Here is a 10285-nt window from a genome sequence, read left to right as displayed (position 1 = left end):
GGCATTGAACACATTTATTCATGAGAAAACTCAGGGTCCGTCAGGGAGACAATCTACTGGTTACAAGCTCCAGAAGCTCTTGTCAGGATAGCTATGGGGGCTGGTGAGGCTGGTAGCCACCCTGGGGACAGAAGAGCAGCCACAGGCAGTTCTGGGTACTGAGGGGTGTTCTGCCCTGCGCTGTCCCCACCCGGCCTCCCGGCCCCCTCTAGGGTTAAAGTGCTGCTGGAAGGGGGAGGCTGGTGGGAGCGGGCGGCTAGAGCGCTGCAGGAAACAATGGCCGCCCGCAGGGGCCTCACTCATCTCTTCCTCGTTTCTTGAGGCTCAGCCAGAGTCCATCCCACCCAGGTCCCTCCATGGAACCTCTGAGAAAGGGAAACCCCTCCCCACCATCAGATATTTAGAAAGAGTTCCCTTAACAGGTGGAGACTGGCTCCCTCAGCTTTCTGAGGGGCCTAGAACGTCGGGAACAGTGGGAGGTACTAAGACCTCAGAGAAGAAGAGGGAGGGATGCTCTTCTGTGACAATGGGCTAGGGGATCACTCCCACCCCCTGGCCCACAAAGCCTCCTCCTTTGTCTCCCTCCATCCCGTGTAAAGCCAAGGAAGCCAGAGGCCCACAGAGCCTGGCCCCCAGCTCCAGGGCCATGAGTCAGCAGGGTCCTGCCCAGGCCTGACTCCCAACCATGGAGGGAGGACCACTTCAGTGCCACTGGGAGGAGCTTCCCTGGGGATGCGAGTGGGGTGGGAGGCCTTTGGGGGAGTCTGTGGGGTTGCAGCTCCCTGCTCCCTAGCCCAGACCCAGCCCCTCCTTCAGGGGTGCTGTGGGCAAGGTGCCCACCCTCAGCTCAGGGCCCAGCTTCACTATCTGCACCCCAGGGGCCCTGCCCACCAGAGGCTGCGTGGGCCTTAGCCTGGCTCCCGCCATTTTGGATGGCCTCAACCCCACCTCAGCAGCTTAGCCAACTTCCTCCCCCTCCCAAAGGCATGTCTCTAGGAGGCAAAAAGGAAGAAACCCCCCCCCCTCCGAAAAAGAACCCTGAAGATCTCTGCTTCCTCCCCCCACTCTTGAATATATTAAATTGTGCAGCTTGGCTCCAAACCCCTCCCTTCAGATCTCCATGGCAACCGGGAAGCATTCCAAGTCCAAGTCTGAATCCAAGTCCATCCAGTGCCAAAGGGGGGCATCAGCCTCTCCCCCCAACACTTCCCCCAGCATTCCACAGGGGATGAGAGGGGAGGAAGAGTCAGGGGCCTCAGTCCTCAGCCCCCTCTTCCTCAGCGTGGGGGGCCCCAGGGGATTCCTCGGGCTCAGGGGTCTGCCCATCAGGGTGGGGGTGAGGATGGGGGTGGGGATGAGTGCCCGGCTGGGAGCCCAGCCCGTCCTCGCCCTGCACGTAGACATTCAGCCCCTCGTGACTAGGCTCCTTGCCACACGCCTGGCAGCTGCAGTGCAGGATCTTCTCCACCAGCTTGTCCACCCTGGGCACCTCCTCATGGCCAGGGCACTCCAAGGTTACCTGGAGAGGGCAGGAGAGAAGGGGAGAGATATTTCCAACGCCTGGGGCAGGCAGGGAGGTCTCATGGGACCAGGAATCCCAGAGACCCCCGAATCCTGAGCCAACCTGATACCCTACTTAGCTCTGTGGGACCATCCGGGGGAAGAGGGGTTTGAGTCCCTGCAGGGGCCACCTGACTTATCTCCTCACATCCAGACCTGCTACCTTCCTTTCCATCCTCTCACGGCAGCCAGAGGGGGAAAATCCAATGTGGCCTGCCTCTGCCTAAAACTCCCCTCAATGCTCCCGTGTCACTGCACTCGGAGACAAACCCTGGCTCCTTACTAAGGCCACCCAGGACCATGAGGCTGCTCCTGATGGACCTCTCCACCCTGACTCTGGGGCACTCCCCTCACCTGTACTGACTAATGTGCCTGAGGCTTTATACACGCTGTTCCCGCTACTTGGAAGGAGGTCCTCACCCAGCCCATCCCCTACCACCTGCCCCATGCTGTGCCGTTACCTTCTCCTCAACCTCTGGGTCTGAGCTCAGCCAGCCTTCCGCAGAGAGCCCCCGCCCAAACCTCCAGCCCAGCGGAGGTTCACCCCGTAGGGCCACCTCTGGCGCCTTGCTCTGCCCTGTTACCCTTCTTTCCTTCCTTTTCTTTTCCCCCCTCCTTCCACAGAGCACCAACTCCACGCCAGCTCTGGGGACACAAGGACAGGCACGGTCCCTCAAGAACTCAGAGTCTAGTGGAGGAAACAGACTTGTCAAAGTCACCCAAATGCAGATGGGTACTGGGGATGTGACAGCTGCTCAAAGCAGAGGCACACGGGGGATCAGGAAAGGGGCCCTGAGAAAATGGCGCTTGAGCTAAGAGCGGAAGGATAACTAGAAGTCAATTAGGTGAGGAGGAGAAGAAAAGCGTTCCAAACAGGGGAAAGAGCATGAGCAAAGGTCCTGTGGTGGGAACAAGCACAGCAAGTATGAGAGACTGAAAGGAAGTGAGTTGGTGTCAAGTGTCAAGTTAGTAAAGAAGGTGAAAAGAGCAAGACAAAGCTAGAAAGGCAGACCACGCCAGGCGGAGGCTGGGCAGGGGCTGGCAGCAGTACTCACAATCTCCCACATGGACTGGGCTGGCATGCAGGAGTCGCAGTGCACCAGGGACTCTGTAGACTGCGGGAAGGTGTTGGGAACGCTGTAGCTGAAGCACTGTCCTAGACACGCCCTGTGGGAGGAGAGGTCACCGTGCCCAAGACCCTGTGATGGAAGCAGGGATGGGCAGCCCTGCCCTCTTCCTCCCTCCTGGGCCCTTGTCCTCATCCCCTCCACTCAACCCCCTGGATCCCACCTGTTCTGGATGGACTTGGCCTCACAGCCGCTGTGGCCCACGATCTGGGTGATGTTCTTGGCCTCGCACCAGGCGCTCTTGTCCGGGAACAGTGCCAGCTTGTTGATGGGGGGTGGAGCGGCGAGCAGCATGGCGGGGAGGACAGCCCCCACCAGGACCCGAAGCATCATGCCCGTGGCCTTTAGAGCCCTAGAACTGAGCACATGCTTTGGGTGAGGCCAGCCAGGCTCAGGTGGTTGGGCACAGGGCGGGCAGTAGTGTTACAAGCATGGGCTCTGACACCTGACTGCCTGGATTCAAATCCTAGCTTACTAGCCAAGCACAACCTTGGACAAGTTATTTCTCCCTTATGAACCTCAAAACTAGGGCTGCTACTATGTGCATCCGATGGGTATCATGAAGATTAAAGAAGGTATATGAGAAGTCCTCAGTGAGGCTAGCAGATAACACACTCTGTACGTGTTTAGTTATTTTTATAATTTACTAGGTAGCTTTGAGCAAGTTACTTTTCATCTCTGTGCCCGTTTCTTCATCTAAAAAGCGGTGGATGAGAATAATGTGCATGGCAAAGGGTTGCGGTTAGGACTAAATAGGACTCTGAGTTTCAAGCACGTGGTGAGCAATCATTAGCTTCCTCCTCACTCTGATGCTGTGGGTCCTCCGGGGAAACACAAAAAATTGTCCACACAGTGCTTGCTCCCAATGGCTGGCCATCCAGCATGTGTCCCGGACACACTGCCATGGCTGTCAGTATTTTGATGACGGGAAAGCTAACCATCTTCATGTCACTGTGAATTCTTGGGCCACTTTGGCTGGCCGGACCTCAGGTGAAAAAATTAACCCTGAACTAAACGGAATTTTTTTTTGATGCCCCACCAGAGCCTTGAGCCTTGAGTCTACACATACATCGTTGTCCCCAGCTCCATCCTAACCCTAGCGGAGCAGGAGACAACCCAAGCCAAGCCCTTGACCCCTCCGTAAATTATCTGGGACAATACCAGAACCTGCCAGCAGATGGTGCTGCAGGGCAGGGTGTGTGTCTCAAAGATCCCAGCAAAGGGGGCATTCCCAACGTTCCCCGCCTTTATCTTCTGTAGGTTTCGCCCACTGCCCCGCCTCAAAAAGAGTGGAGGAAGGAGGCTTTGGAGAGATTCAGAAAGGAGAGCAATGCCTGCAAGGGGGTCCTGTGGGGAAAGGATGCTGGACTGGGAGTCAGATGCCAACACATGCTGTGTGGCCCTGGATACTCAGACCCCAGTGAACTGTTAAGACGAGTGAGGTGCCCTGGACCACCGGTTTCCAAGCCTGGGAGAGCCTCAGAATTCCCTGGGGACTTGTGGAGTGAAAGTTCTAGGGTGGGTGAAGGTCTGAATTTCTAACAGCCTCCTGGAGGTTTCTGATATGCACCCAGACTTGGGAACCAGTCCAGCTCAGTCAGTCTGGGATGTCCCCAGAGGAGCCTGGTGGGGCTGAATCAGGAGCAGGGGCCATGTACTGTCCCACTGGTGCCATGGACACCCAGCACTGGAGTAGGGGTGGCTTGGGGGTGACATCCCATTCAGAACAACCTTCGGCCCACTTTCTGCCAAAAGTGGAAGGTAGTTTGTCAAGTGTCCAGGAAGCAGGGAGAATGTTGGGGGGTCTTGCCCACTCCTGCAGTGAAAAGCCCAGGTGGGCTGGCTCCGCCGAGCTTGCGGGGAAGGCCTGCCTGCAGGGCTGTGACCTCCTCCACAGCACTCTGTCCTCTCCATCTAGCAAGTCCTCGAAGCTCCTGCCCCATCTCCCTGCAGGAGGCCTTCCAGTGAGATGCGTCCCGTCTCACTGGATGCCAGTGCCTGGGTGACCCTTGCTCCTAGCCCAGCAGGGAGGGGTGGAGCGGGGAGAGCAGTAGGAGGTGAGTCCAGACAGTCTGTCCCCATCCCAGATCAGTCTGTGTCCCGGCCCGGCTCTCACCCACACGTTTCCGGTCTCACTCACGAGATGGACAGCAAAGCCCGTGTTTTCACTACAACCACATCCTAATGAAATAAAATGGACTTGTTCCTAACTGCCAACCTAATTCATTTTTCAGCAGGCTTAGCATCCAAGAAGTTTCCTCACTCCTAATGGTGCCCATTCCTCCCCAGGGCATTAGCCTCTGACTCAGGGCCTGACCATGGCTGACCAGAAAGGGCCCAGAGGTCACCTGAGGTCAGAGCCCCCTGGGCCTCCCCAGGCTGGACTGGCCCCCTAGAGACCTCAGAGAAATCTGGGGACTTTGCTCCTATACCTGACCCCATCACCATTCCTCAGGAAGTCAGGGCAGGTCGGGCCAGGGAGGCGACGGGGACAAGGAGTGACGTGCAGGTTTCCTTAGGATTTGGAATTGAGATTGGGATTTTAGTGAAAGCTCGGAGATGAGCACTCAGGTCTGATTTGGAGTTGGAAGTAGGAGAGGTTAGAACTGAAGCAGTGGACCAGCACCAGGCTAACAGCGGTGAGTAGAGACTGAAATCAATAACAAGATTTATTGGAAGATAACAGTGAGTGTTTTAGGGGAGTCGCTGGCCTGAGGGGACGGGACTGGTTATTAGGGTCACGTTGTGGCAGAAGCTGAGGAGTAATGAGATACACCGAGGCAGAAGGCCACCTCCCTTATCTTCCCCCTGTTCTAGTACACAGCTGAGAGTTAATCCTCAGGCCAGCTGTGTCCACAGAGAGGGCGCTGTAATCCAAACCGCCAGCCCAGCCTCTCCCCAAGCCCTGGCCAGGACCCCGGAGGACGGGGCTGGGGCCACGCTCAGCTTCCCCAGGCCCGCAGCCCTGAGCTCCAGCAGACGGCCTGGGCTCCCTCCCGCATGGCCCCTAGAGACTCCCACGTTTGAGTCCCAGCCATCCCGCCTAGGAGCTGTGTGACTTCCAGAAATAAAGTTTACCTCTCTGCACCTGCCTACCTCAACCCTAAAACAGGGAGCATAGCACTTTCCTTGGAAAACAACTGGGAAGATGCAATGAAAGCACCAGCGCCCAGCAGGCACCCAACTCAGGCCAGTTCTCTTGCCCTGGGGGATCATGGGAAAGCCTGTGCAGGTATCAGAACCAAAGCTGGGGGCTGGGAGGCAGGGAGGGCGCCAGGCCAGTCTCTCCCACACGTTTGCCATCAGGACATGCCCGCCCTCCTCTGGCCCTCACTCCCAGCCCCTAAGAACCCAGGCTGCTTCCCACCCCAAGCACTGGGGTGGGCTCTTTGCTTTCAGGTTTTATTTTTTTATTGGTTTATTCTGTTTTCTTTTTTCAAGCAGCAGCTCAGCTAATGTTTTTATACAGCAGTGGGACTTTCCTTCCTGAGACTTGACAGCCTCACCCACAGATTCTCAGCCCTTCCTCCTGCTCTGAAGGTCACACAGCAAGTCACTGGGGCTCTCAGAACGCCAGGGTGGGAAAGGGTATCCCTGGGTTGATCCCCCTTGCACTGCAAAGGGGCTGCCCCAAGTCCCCCCAGCGAGTCAGGCCAAGCAATGCCCTTCCCCTTGAGCTAGGCAGTTCCCCTGCAGTCCCACGCTCATCTACTGAGCACCTTCTAGGATGACGGACAGGACGGCCAGGGTCCAGAGAGGGGAGCTGGGGTCCCAGACCCTGCACCCATTCAGGAGCTCAGAGCCTAGAGGGGGAGAGGCAGGCAGGTAGGGTAAGAGGAAGTTGTTTAGAGCAGAGGCAGTCAGAGGCTGGTGTTGGGGGGGCAAGGAACAGAGGTTCTTAATTCTGGATTTCATACAGGATCACGACTAATTACCAATGGTGGGAAGGGGAAGGGAGCTCCTGGTTGGGGGACCTGCATGAGCGAAGGCAGGAAAGGGAATTATCCCAGTCAGCCCAGCACAGCCTCTCTCTGCCTTGCAGGGGGTAGTAAGAGCTGGTGCTAACTACACACCAGGCAGTGGGCAGTGTTCTAAGCGCTTTCACAGAAACTCATTCAGTTCTCACAACAACCCTACGCAGTAGGCACTCTTATCTCCCCCGTTTTATACATGAAGAACCCGAGGCACAGAGAGGTTAAAAGATTTGCTGGAGATTTACCGAAAAGTAAATAGTAAAAAGAGATTTACTACTGACAATTTACCTCTCTGTGCCTCCGTTGTAAGGGCTGACTAAGTGAATATACGTAAAAGTGCTCACAACAGTTAGAACCAGTAAACAGTAAAACAGAACAGAAATATGAACCTGGACAGCAGCGGGGTAACCACCAGCTACCTTTGCAGATGAAAAGGTTCCCAGAGGAGGAAGCAGGAAATGGAGGAAGTGAAAGCATCCGGGGATCCGGGGAAAGGTCTGGAGTGGGCATGAGGCCCGTGGCTCCCTGCCCCTGCCCAAGCCCCAGCAGCCGTGTGTCTCATCCCTGTTAACACTCCGGTGGAAGCCCCAGGAACAGGGTTCGAACCTCACTCCCAACTCTGCCGCAGACCAGAGCGCGGCCGTGCCTGAGCCCTGCTCCTCAGAGCCTTGCAAAGGTACGATACTGCGCTTGCTCAGAGTGGAGGTGAGGCTTCAGCGAGAGCGACCGCAGCCCAGGGCTAGGGGCCTTCTTCCCACCCCACCGTCCACTGCCAAATCCAAGCTCTCCAGGTCCTTGGAGGCTTCGTGCAATGAGGCTGCCAACGACACAGAAAGGCCGGTCCCCAAAGGGACACGGGCTGACCCACTGCAGCACTGTGGAAACTGAGGCACAGGAAGTGGCCACCCTTATCTCCCACAGCAGAAAGAGGGCAGTGTGCAAACACAGGAGACCTGCCCCGGTGGCTTCCTGGGGAAAGGCTGGGAAGTGGGGCAGCAAGAACGCGGGCTTCGGGGTCGGGTCTGCGGGGTCCTCTCCGTTTCCACACGGACCAGAACCTGGCATCTTCTTTAAGGTGCGTGCCAAAAACTCAGAGGCCTGGTCCCAGCCCCGGACATTCTGGCCCCACAGGTCTGGGGAGCGGCCCGGGAAATCTGTATGGGCTCCCACATGATTCTGAGGCCCAGCAAGTCGGGAGCGACAGCCCAACTCCCCAGAGAAGGACCCCCATAACAGCACCACTGACAGGGTCCGCCCACCCTACGGCCTGGAATCAAGTCTTAAATTCACCGGAAGGGCCTAGATTTCAAGGGAGCCCTCAGGCCCTCCCCCACCCACTGTGAAGCCCTTTGTAGAGCAAAGACTCGATTTTGTATAACAAGTGAATGATCACTCGATTTTGTATAACAAGTGAATGATCGCTCCCCATTTCCCCTTTTAAGTAAATCTGAATATTCAGGGTTGCGTATGGCCCAGCACAATAGGATTTTCTAGGTAGAAGACATCCAGTCCCTACACACACACACACACACACACACACACACACACTCTCTCAGCCACTGTAACCTTTCTCTGCCTCAATTTCTTCATTTGCAAAGTGGGGGTAGTGGTAATACCCACCTCATAGGGCAGTTGTGCAAGGAAACCTCCGGATAGGGCTCCTATCGCGGGGTAACTCCTCAGTAAATGTCACCATTAATGCTTGTCAGCCTGGGCCACACATCCTCCCTGAACTCTGCCCACGCCCCGTCCCTCCCTTGCACCGGGTCTTGGGTGGTCCTGAGAATATCTACACCCAAGGTTGCACCTGCCCTGATGAAAGCGGACTGAAGGGGAACCCAAGCAACCGAGAGGAAGGGTTTTTATAAACTGTCCAGTGCTGCCTCACTCACACATTCACTTGCCAGGGTGGGAGCTGAGGGGGAGAAGATCCCACTCAGGCTCTAATTCTTGGGCCACTGACTGAAGGGACAGGGTCCAGGGGAGACCAGTGCCTTCTAGAAAAAACAGGCAGGGCCCGGCTGCCAGACTGTGCATGCTGCTAAGTGCAGAGGGTGTGGCGTTTGTGGCCCTCAGCTTGGAGATCAGTAAGGGCGGGGCAGTCACTGCAGGTTCTTGGACTCGGCGCAGGGACTTCCGCAAATGGTGCAACTGAAAAGGCGGCCAGACAGTGTCAGGCCACAGGTGGTTTCCCAGGCCCACTCTGGGGTCCAAGGGCAAGTTCAGGCCCAAGCTCATTCACTGGCTGGCTCGCTATGTGCCTGCAGGAAAGAGAGTTTAAGGGTTACAGAGCAGGCCACTGGCCACTAGTTTCACCTCCCTAAGCTTCACGTCTGTAAAATAGAGAGCACGGCCTGGGAAGGTCCATTTTAGCAGATCCCCTCAAAGGGAGTCTGGCTTCTGTGCCGTTGCTTAAGGCCACTGGGATTCCATGACCCCGGCCTCACCGCAGGGTGGCCTCCTTCCTCCGTCAGCGCTGGCACAGCATGAACCAACTGTCCAGGGGGCGGACACGCAGGGCCAAGCCCAGGCCCAAAAGGCCTGCATGCCTCTGCCAGGCAGCTCCACCTTCCTGGCTTCACCGCCCCCAACTCAGGCCACGGCCCTCCTGCCCACAGACCCACAGCTGTCTCCAAAACAAATCTATGCTAATGAGCTGCTGCTGCAGGGCCGGCCCACACATCTGCTCAGCAGAAATCCCCCTGTAGATCTCGCCAGCATCCCTGCCTGCTCCCCAGCATCTGACCCCTGGGGTTGGGGGTGGAGGGTCTGAGATTTCACTGTGAAAGAACGAGGATATGTCCATGGGCTAATGCATGGCACCTCAGCCCCATCCACCCCTCCCGCACACAGGCCCAGGAGAAAGAGGTCCAGATTGCAGGGGTGAGGGGAGAGGCATGGGGGTCACCAAGGAAATGCTCCAGCTTCGCCCCCTTTTTTTTTTTGGCCCCAACTAAAGGCAAACCACACCCAAGCAGCCCCAGCATCTGGGGGAGTTTCAGGAGGCTGGTAGTTTGACAGTAACAAAGGATGAGGGGCTTGTTGACACACTGCTTCCGCACTCCTCCCACCCCGCACCAGTGCCCAGCCTTTGGCCTCCAGCCCTGACCTCTGTTTTCCTGGGGTTCCCTTAGTTACAGGCTGGTGTCCTCCAGCTGGGCGAGGGCCTCAGAAAGCCTGAAAATGTGCCCTTCTCCCCTGTTGCCTGCCAAGCCCCTGGCCACGCCAAGGCAGGCAGCTGCCCCTTTACTGCTGCTTGTAAAAGATCAGAATCGCCCCGCCCAAGGAGCGGGCGGGCAGGTGGCCGGCAGCAGGGCCCTGTTGTCCAGGCCGCCTCGCGGGGGTGGAACTTTCAAGAAAACTGAGCCCCCGGAAAGGCAGGTTCCCCCTGCCCCAGACTCGATTCCAGGGTGACCCAGGCCAGGCCCCGGGGGCAGGCGGAAGGTAGGGGGAGGGTTTCGCTTCTTTTACCGGGTCTAGGAAGCTATTCTGACTCCTCCGACCCTGGGAGACTATTTGAATTTGAGGGTGGGCTGTAAGGGAACCGCACAGACACACACAGAGAGCGACCCCACAGAGGGGAAGAACGGAAAGACAGAGAGAAAATATACAGGCAGCGGCACA

General features: G+C 57.1%; 1 protein-coding gene across 2 annotated transcripts; it reads right to left on the bottom strand.

Annotated features, from left to right (window-relative positions):
* Nucleotides 1-9960, bottom strand: NBL1 (NBL1, DAN family BMP antagonist). 2 transcript variants are annotated; one of them, XM_019666740.1, is made up of 5 exons: nucleotides 9263-9960; nucleotides 7268-7271; nucleotides 2851-3039; nucleotides 2616-2727; nucleotides 1-1519 (listed from the first exon to the last, which is right to left on the bottom strand). In XM_019666740.1, the coding sequence occupies exons 1-5, from the start codon at nucleotides 9465-9467 to the stop codon at nucleotides 1256-1258; spliced, it is 774 nt and encodes a 257-aa protein (XP_019522285.1). In that variant the 5' UTR covers nucleotides 9468-9960; the 3' UTR covers nucleotides 1-1255. The 2 variants fall into 2 exon arrangements, with proteins under 2 accessions (XP_019522285.1, XP_019522284.1); XM_019666739.1 differs by lacking the exons at nucleotides 7268-7271; nucleotides 9263-9960 and having other exon boundaries at nucleotides 2851-3045.
* Nucleotides 9961-10285: the final 325 nt, after the last annotated feature.

Source organism: Hipposideros armiger, unplaced genomic scaffold (genome assembly GCF_001890085.2).
Source record: "Hipposideros armiger isolate ML-2016 unplaced genomic scaffold, ASM189008v1 scaffold_477, whole genome shotgun sequence".
NCBI lineage: Eukaryota > Metazoa > Chordata > Mammalia > Chiroptera > Hipposideridae > Hipposideros > Hipposideros armiger.
Note: the sequence above shows the minus strand (reverse complement) of the source record. Positions and strands in the feature narration are given on the sequence as shown.

What these genes read in the sequence shown, in the direction of transcription:
- NBL1 (XM_019666740.1), bottom strand. Translation starts at nt 9,467, where the DNA reads ATGGACATATCCTCGTTCTTTCACAGTGAAATCTCAGACCCTCCACCC. An exon ending in GCCAAGTCCATCCAGAACAG is followed by an intron (nt 2,728 to 2,850) that starts GTGGGATCCAGG and finishes CTCCTCCCACAG; the next exon opens with GGCGTGTCTAGGACAGTGCT. An exon ending in CCCAGTCCATGTGGGAGATT is followed by an intron (nt 1,520 to 2,615) that starts GTGAGTACTGCT and finishes TGCCCTCTCCAG; the next exon opens with GTAACCTTGGAGTGCCCTGG.